Genomic DNA, 8,697 nt, shown 5'->3' on the forward strand with positions numbered 1-8,697 from the left:
AGAGAAATTTGAGCGATAACTTGCATACGGTGAGTGCCCCATTGCAATTTCAGTGACTGACCAGAATACGCTTGGTATTGAGAAATAAATCTATTATTCAGGCAGACTTTCCAATCCGTAGATGGGTGATTCAGGTTTGAGCAAAGCATCCAGCCTCTGGATGCCTTTGTGTTCTCCTGTAACTTGAATTATTTATTGCTGAGCTTAAATATGACCTGAAATAGCCATCCGTTTAACGTCTAAGCTCAGGAGAGTAGCACAGAAAAGAGGGGTAAAAAGGAGACAGAGAAATAAGGCAAAAGGTGTTTGCTGCAACAGTGCTGAAAGCCACTTGGTGAAAAATTAGGTTTCTTAACTGCAGAAGATCAAATTCCACCATTTGTGTGCAAGCTGACTGAAGCAAGGGTGGATGATGATGCATTACCAGATACACAAACACAGAGGCTTTCTGATTTTATGTGTCCAGCAGGATGTGGTTTCCATGTTCACAATCAAAGCCGTCCAACAGCAAAGCATAGTGGAGACTTTTCATCAAGACTTCTCCCTTTTTCTCTTTGCTTTTCTCCACCATTGAAACCAACCCTTCCTTTCTCTGTTAAGTCTCATCTCATCTGCTGTCTTGCTGCATTTGGTTTCACATTTTTAGTCTTTGTTCCCCTGTACATCAATCTTTTTTGTGTTGTTGCTTGTGATGGACAGCTGAGAGAGAAACTGCACAACAAAGCATGTGGATTGTATGAGAGTATAAATCTGAGTTATTCAGTTCTGTCAGGGCAGATTGCAGTTCTGAGCTGCTGAGCAGAAAACTGTCCCATATGACAAAACTAATGGATACGGTTTGTCTTACTGACCTGTCTAACCGCAGATGGTTTGCATGAAAAACTACATATTTTTAAAAGCTAAAGATATTCAACTAGGAATAAAATAATAAAACAGCAACTATGACACATGGCGTTGGATGACTACCACAATTATTGCACATTTGTTGATCAACTGGTTGATTAAATTTGATAATATTTTGAATAGAATAACCATAAATACACAGACGGAACAGAATCATTTGTTCATTAATCATCACATTAAGTCATAAATATCAGCACTGCTCCTCAGTTTGCACATATATTAGTATTAAGGGCCAAACTAATTAATTTAAGCCATATTTAAGTAATCTCTCCATACATTTATAAGTCAGCAAATCAGCACTTTAAAGATCTTTTGGGGCGTATTTGTCCCCTAGGGTGCTGGCACACACACCAAAACACAAAGGTGTAACATTGCAAACACTAAAAAAAAAAACACTATACACAAAGGCACACTCAGATATACTATATGGTGAGCTGCTTCCAGCGGTCTGCAGTGAGGACTCGTGGGAGCGTGGGAGAAATGCACAACCTCAGAGCCCTCAACTGTGTCACGCTCTCGCACATACAGCCCGAGGTTTCCAACGAAACCCAGAGTCCTCTGGTAAATCGATTTCGTGGAGTTCAATGTGCAAAACTAATCTGTTTGCTGCGTGGAAGAGGTGCGAATACCCATCCTCGGATCAAATGAACATGTACTGAAGTTGAATAGAACATGCATTATTAACATTGAGTTTTCAGTTTTTGCTGGTTATAGACATTACATCTTATAAACCTAACAATGTGCAGCGTGAAAGTTCAAATAAGGCATTGTTAAAAGTTAAAACACAGCCTATGTCATTTCTCAAATCTGATTATTTCACTTGCTTGCTTCTATCATGCAAAATGAAAGAACCTTTTTTGATCGGTAAATAAAGTTACTGGACCGGATTGATGGAAGCAGCGTGCAAAGTGTTTGCACAGCGCCGTGCATCTTTTCATAAAAACATCTTTCGCAGAAACAGGACTGCACAAAACTATTACGGGTCTTATAAGGTCCTTCTGCAAAAACTGCAGTCTTACCTCCTGTGTCCGAACCGTGCACTCAGCGATCCATGTGCACAACCTGTGGGTGTGGGAAGCGTCCCTTCTGTCCTGTGGAGCAGCGAGCACATGCTCAGCAGCAGCTCCACCAGGGGCCACTGGCAACACAGCTCTGCGGGATGGACGCACGGCTGCACAGTTCGGAGAGAGAGAGAGCGAGCTCCTGTTGGGTCCGGAGTAACCTGGTGTCAGGATGACTACAGCTGACTGACTAAAAGGAGGAAGGAGGTACCAGGTTCTATTGTTTACCAAGATCATCCAGGTTAAGGCAGCAGCTTCATACTATCTGCTCGACTGTTTACTGGTCTTTGAGAGTACTACTGAGAATACAGTGGTATAAAGCCTTTTGTGGCCTGAAGTGATGGCATTTGAGGTTAGGCGTGACCATATAGGTTACATTATGCATCTGGCTGAGATGCGTCTCTGACACCACCATGTTGCAGCTCTCAATACAGTCATGGCTCAAGATTACCAGACCTTTGTGCTGCTTCTAATGGAAGAAATCTAACATGTTCACACATAAATGTCTGTCAGCAGTCCTACAGATTTCACAAACAGGTGGACACACACACATATATATATATATATATAAGTATAGAATGTTCAAACACCTGTTTTTTTTCTACTACATATAGTCAGAGCATCTGCATCAACCAGTTGCCAAACAAATCTTTTCAATACACTATAAAAAACACTGCAGAAAATGTTACGGCTACAATTCAATACACTTGAATGGTATCACTTAGGAATACTGCAAACCACAACAAATATACTTTCAAGTACAAAAGAGCATGCACACGACTCATTTCATTGTGAAGACACAGAACATGGCCAGTGTTCACTTTCGTGTTTTGTTTATATGTGGGTGGGCAACTCCAGTTCATGCATTTAATATTGCTAATACAAACTACGGAAAACCATGTGCCCCTTACTTCATTACCTGTTTCAACATTCATGTCCCTCGGTACAAAAGCAAACATGAATCAAATTGATACACACTGGTTATTTGCTGTATTTATGTAAACACAAATTGAATCAAATGACCCACTGCAGCCATGTTTGCTCTTTTCTGCTTCTAACATTTTTGTTAGGTAGAAAGTCAAAAGAAAAGAAACCAATAGATCACAAGACATGGATATAGTCCTTAGCCATACTGACATTTGACCTATGGGAGCTATTCCTCTGCCTCAGAATTTACCAGACAGCCAATGTGGTTCAAATCTGTCTTCAGCTGCCACCTATGACGAGACAGAAAAAGTGGCACTTCTGCTGCCAGCTAGAACCATCCTCTCAGAATAATGGTTTGCTTCTGTCCACTGTGTCCTGCAGTAGTTAGCTCTTCCCCATGCCTTCCTCTGCTTTACTGAAACAGGGGCAGACTGCAGTTGACAGGATGGTGGAGGCCATGGGACAATTAAGAAAGCATGGGAGAGAGAGCTAGGCCTATCCCCAGTTAAACTGACTGTAACCAGAATCACACACACACACACACACATAAACACAGGCCAACCAGCTCATATTTTAGCCCATTTGTGGGCCTACAGTACAGAGACCTAAAAAGACTTTCAGAAAATAAAGTGTTAGTTTTTATTCATTCATCTCCATAGGAAAAAAGTTACATAGTGAGTAAAAGTGCTTTCGAAGAAGTAACTCGTCATGCTGGCTACTAAATACATGAGACAAAAACAATGTAACAGAGCAAGAAAGTGACTGTGAGAAGAGAGCGTTGCAATGTCTCATGTTCCCAATCTGCAGAGGAAACTGACATGACCAGGTAAGAAATCAGCTGTTGCATCTGTATCTCAGAAAGGTAAATTGTCAGCATCAGCTCAAGTCTATCGTAACTGAGAGGTCTTTCGCAGCAGCATGCCCTGCAGCTGCCTGATCCTGCTTTCCTGTGGAAGCGCCAGGCTCCTCTGAGCTTGCTCATCATCCTCCTCCAGCAGCTGCTCGATGTAGCAGGAGGAGCCCAGCAGGATGTGGCCAGTGGCCTGCATTGAGAAGATGGTCCATCGCAGAGCCTCCCTTCAAGCACAGGACAGAGAGAGTGAGGAGTCATAAATAGCAAATTCCCATCTGTGCCGCTGGCAACAGATAAAGACAGCATTTGAATAACTTTGGGTAAACAAGTATAAGAATATCATAAAAAATGACCTGTCATTTATTGAGTAATTGCCATAGAAAATGAGATAGACCACACCAGACAATGAGAAAATGACTGACAGGAAATATTCACACAATCTCAGAAGGCTATTTCTCACAATCAGCTACACCTCAAAACTGACATCCAAGAAACAGACCTTTTTCACTGCACAAAAGCCTCATATTTCACAGGTCTGCAAAATGTAATCTCTGACTGATGCTCTGTGCCAAAGCTGAAAATCAGCAGCGATGACATAACTCCCAAAATTAATCTCTGTAAAATCTGTCCGTTGTTCTTCTGTTGTCTGACCATTTCAACTCTGCCACCCACACAGGTATACATAATAAAATATGACCTTATACTCTACATGTTAGACTGCACACAATGCTCTGATGTTAAACGGTATAAAAGCAACTGATAAAACAGATAATGAGCCTGAACACCACTTATTTGTTAGGGGCTGATCACACTTCACTGATGATTTCCGATGTAATATATGGATTAGAAACCCAATAAAATGAGCCAATTCTCTAACTGGATTCAAGTAATACCCAGGATGCAAACAGCACCAAGGTAAAGTCACCAGAGTAATGTTTTGGCAAAAGGGAAAAAGACAAATTACATAACAGTTCAACAAAAGCATAAGAGTATCAGAAGGTCTCATATTTGGCAAGCTCTCTTACTCACTTCAGCATCTTTTTGGCACCATTACAGCGCAAGTCATAGGATACAGAATAAACACCATACAGGGTTGCTTTCACATTGAGGCAGCCAATGAAATCCTTAGGATTGTTCTTGTAGAGGTCAAAGGACAGCTTGGCCAAATCCATCCTGTGCTGCTTCCTTCCACTGAGCTGATCTCTGTAAGGGCTGGTCTGTGAGGTCACAGAACATTCAAATTTTATTTTGTGGGTCTGATTAATAGTCATCTACAGCCCCTCATTCTCTTTCAAAAAACTGGTTATTGCCAATGTCTTTGAATCATGTCTGCTGCATAAATTCACACAACAAAGAATCACTAGCATGACAAATGCAGAATAAAAGATCATTATGGTGCGATTCTGATCAGCAGTGTCACCTAGTGGTTGATCTGAAAAGAGCCAACCACATACTGGATGTGGGGTCCACTTCTGCGCCTTTTCCAGGACCATAAGAACAGTGTTTTCAGGGAGTGTCTGGAAGAACTCCTCTGTGTCCACACCTGTGCCATCTTCATCCAGCACCAGGGCACTAACACATGGTACGCTCAGTGAGTCACTGACCTGAATGAGTAGTAACAAAGATAGTATTTGCATCATCTGGGGTCAGACACATACCAGATTATTTAGGAGGGATGAATTCTGACAGGTTTCTTTATACAAAGACATGGCTCATTACAGGACGATGAAAGAGTCAGACACAGCCACCTCAGTCGTGAACTTTTACCAGTACAAGCAAAAACATACAGGAATACAGAGGTTGTTCCAATAATTGAATCAAAGAACAATCCATGTGATTTTCCCCTCTTTCCTCACCTTGTTCATCAGATCTTCTAGTGCATATGCCATAATCCCTTTCTTCACACTGCGGTCAGCATTTGTGACCCTGAAGGGTTTTGGCCGAGGAGCTCGACCTGACAGGAGCTGCTGGGTCATGGAAGCGCTGGCTGATACACTGGCTGACACACACCTGACAAAATAAATACAAGCTATGCCAAACTTCAAATGTTCAACCTTTCTATAAACAGGCGACAGCGCTGACTGTCCCATCGAACTCATGAAGCAGCACTCTTACTTGGAGAGGGAAGATGGAGTCAGAAGGCTGAAGGGCTTCATAGCATAATCCATCTGAGAGAAACTCAACCTGCAATTGGAAGTGTTATATTAGCAACTACACTTTAACTGCAAGGTAAACAAATGGGAAAGATTAACATTACTAACAGGCAAGAGGCATTTTGTAGCTATGATCAAAAATTGCATTTTAAAAGTCAATTTTTACAATCAGCACTAAGAGATTGACTAAAGTAAATTTAATACCTTCACATGTACAATACAAGTATCATGGCTTGTTCTGTACAATAACCCTTTCTGGGTAAACAATTCACATTTTTTTACTTTAATGTCCTGATTTAAAAAAATACAACATAAATAAACTTACAGTTAAAGGTCAGTGGCCAGCTTGTGTTCTGACCCTGTTTGAATACAATCCTTAACGTGGTCGTTTTATTCCTGAACTGCTGCTCTAACACTGGTCTGCCCAGTAAACCTCTGTGATAATGTCTGCTCTGTTCTCTGGCTGCTGTGTCTTGCACCACTTGGTCACTGAACTTTGTGCTGATAACTTATGAGCCAGTTGCAAATCATCACCTTAATTGAGTAACTTTCCATGAGAACGCCCCACTGTAAAGCCTCGATACTGGTTTGTTATATATGGAAATACTGTTTCATTAGCCAAGCATCCTGAATGGTCATTTCAATCTCATAGGAAAAATGAATATTGTGAGATATCTACCTCTGTGAGCAGTTTTCACTGGGACTACTCTGTACAGAAGTCTATAAAAACATGTGTCTATGGATCATACACAATCTGTGTATGGTTCCTGGCAGTAATAGAGACAAATGTAATTTTATGGTTTGGGCAGCACAAATCAATTTCTGTTAGCTTTCACTTTGAGGTGATGGCAAAAATATTCTAACTCCAAAGCTGAATAGGAGCTGGACAGTGTGATGTTTTGCAAATTGGCTGAATCAGCTCTTTAAAAATAATGCAAAAGTAACAGCTGCCCTGTTTTAGCTGAATGTCCACCCTTTAAGTCAAAATTAGAATAAAGTTGCTGATCACTTAAAAATCCCAGTATTTGGGTATTCATAAATTTTATAATTGCAATTAATTAAGAAGGAAGACCAACACGGCATTGTTTAGTCAAACAACTATAGACTATAGCTGCTGAGACAACATTAGTAACAATGTGCACCCTAACCATTTTTAGGTCAGAGGTTAAAGAGACTACGTGACAGTGACAATTACTGAGGTACAAACCTTGCACATTTCCTGAAGGTCATTGCTAAATGTTCAAGTTTTCTTACACTGGTGTGTCTGCTTATGACCACAAGGTGTGGCAAGACTGTCTTATCACACCATATTGCCCAACTAAACCTACAGGCAGATGGAGATCACCTGTGTAGACTAATAACCATTTAAAACTCAGTGGTTCATATGAAAAACGATGTGTTCATAATCTTACCCAGGTATATTTTTTAAATTTTCTGTTTCAGTGAGAAAATAATGTATAAGAACAGGCATGTTTTAAACCACATCCAGCTGGCAATGTTCATAGAAGTATTTAAAAAGTACACATGACTGAACATTTGTCTCACTGATACAAAAACATTGAATTAAAAATGACCAGATGTGACCTCATTTACACACACCTGTTGTAGCAATACAAGTATACAAGATACTGCCCTATTCAACAGCTCAGTAAACTTTAGCTTAGATAAAAGACCAAAAAAAAAAAAGTCCTTACACAACTCACATGCCATTGCCAGTGGCTATATTTCATGCTGTCTGTGAGTTTTAAAGTTTACACACAGCCAAGCAGCACATTACTCACACTCAGCAACCTCCTGAACTACACTGGCACCAGGAACAGAAAAAGAGGGACTGGGAGTAAAAAAAAAAAAAATCTTCTCAACCTTGAGGAACAAAACACAGTTGTGACATTACATAGAGCATGTTGTGTGCTTAATGGACAGGCAAATCCCCCATTTATGTTCAGACAGGCCACATTAATAAAACGCCAAACAGCTTTCTGTGAAGCAAAAGGGGAATATTAAACCAGGGGAAACATACACCAACCAAGATATAACCACCTCAAGCTAATAAAACCCATAGACAGCGCTTTGGCTTGGCACGTCACAATAAATATCGATAATGACTTATGAAGGGTTATAACTTATTAAGAGAAAATAACATGCATATTTTAAACCACTATAAGGGGTAATCCTTGTCTTAAAAAGTAGAAGAACCTACCACCGTGTTACCGACATTCACTGCTCCCTGTTTTAGACAGCAACATATAAAGCTCAGCTGAAACGCAAAGGGGAAAAGCGAAACAGTAAAACATTTAGCTAACACTTACTTTTCCCGCGTGTATCCCTGCGCCTGCACGAGCCCTCACTGTCAGCGCTAATGAACCGCACGTGGAGAAGACTAATTAATGGACAACGTGCACCATGTGGCGTCTTCTTCCTCTCCCTGTGTTGGGCTGCCAGCTGTCGGCCATGTGAACCACACAAGTTCAGATAACTACACCTGGGACCGTTCAGCAGCTGGTGTCCACGTCCCAGCACCTGTAGGTTAGAGGCCACGGACGGTCTAAGAAAAACAACGAGGACACCGTGTGGACAAACGACGAACTGCGACAGGTTAGACTCCAGCAGGAAACACCTACTGTCACTTTTTGTCATGCTAGTGATTCTTTGTAGTGACTGTCAAATTTAAGAATTCAAAGTCTGTGGTCTGTAATATGTATACGGTTATATATATATATATATATATTACACACTACACATATATTAATACTGGTTATACAATACTGGTTATATCATGAAATAGTAATGAGAAGTGTCA

At 40.7% G+C, this 8,697-nt stretch overlaps 1 protein-coding gene across 2 annotated transcripts; it reads right to left on the bottom strand.

Annotated features, from left to right (window-relative positions):
* Nucleotides 1-3,516: 3,516 nt before the first annotated feature.
* Nucleotides 3,517-8,356, bottom strand: LOC113129746 (cell death activator CIDE-3). 2 transcript variants are annotated; one of them, XM_026305815.2, is made up of 6 exons: nucleotides 8,207-8,356; nucleotides 5,860-5,928; nucleotides 5,601-5,754; nucleotides 5,199-5,348; nucleotides 4,774-4,961; nucleotides 3,517-3,968 (listed from the first exon to the last, which is right to left on the bottom strand). In XM_026305815.2, the coding sequence occupies exons 2-6, from the start codon at nucleotides 5,910-5,912 to the stop codon at nucleotides 3,779-3,781; spliced, it is 735 nt and encodes a 244-aa protein (XP_026161600.1). In that variant the 5' UTR covers nucleotides 5,913-5,928; nucleotides 8,207-8,356; the 3' UTR covers nucleotides 3,517-3,778. The 2 variants fall into 2 exon arrangements, with proteins under 2 accessions (XP_026161600.1, XP_026161599.1); XM_026305814.1 differs by lacking the exon at nucleotides 8,207-8,356 and adding an exon at nucleotides 6,223-6,383.
* Between the last annotated feature and the right edge of the window lie 341 nt (nucleotides 8,357-8,697).

Source organism: Mastacembelus armatus, chromosome 5 (genome assembly GCF_900324485.2).
Source record: "Mastacembelus armatus chromosome 5, fMasArm1.2, whole genome shotgun sequence".
In the NCBI taxonomy this organism is placed as follows: domain Eukaryota; kingdom Metazoa; phylum Chordata; class Actinopteri; order Synbranchiformes; family Mastacembelidae; genus Mastacembelus; species Mastacembelus armatus.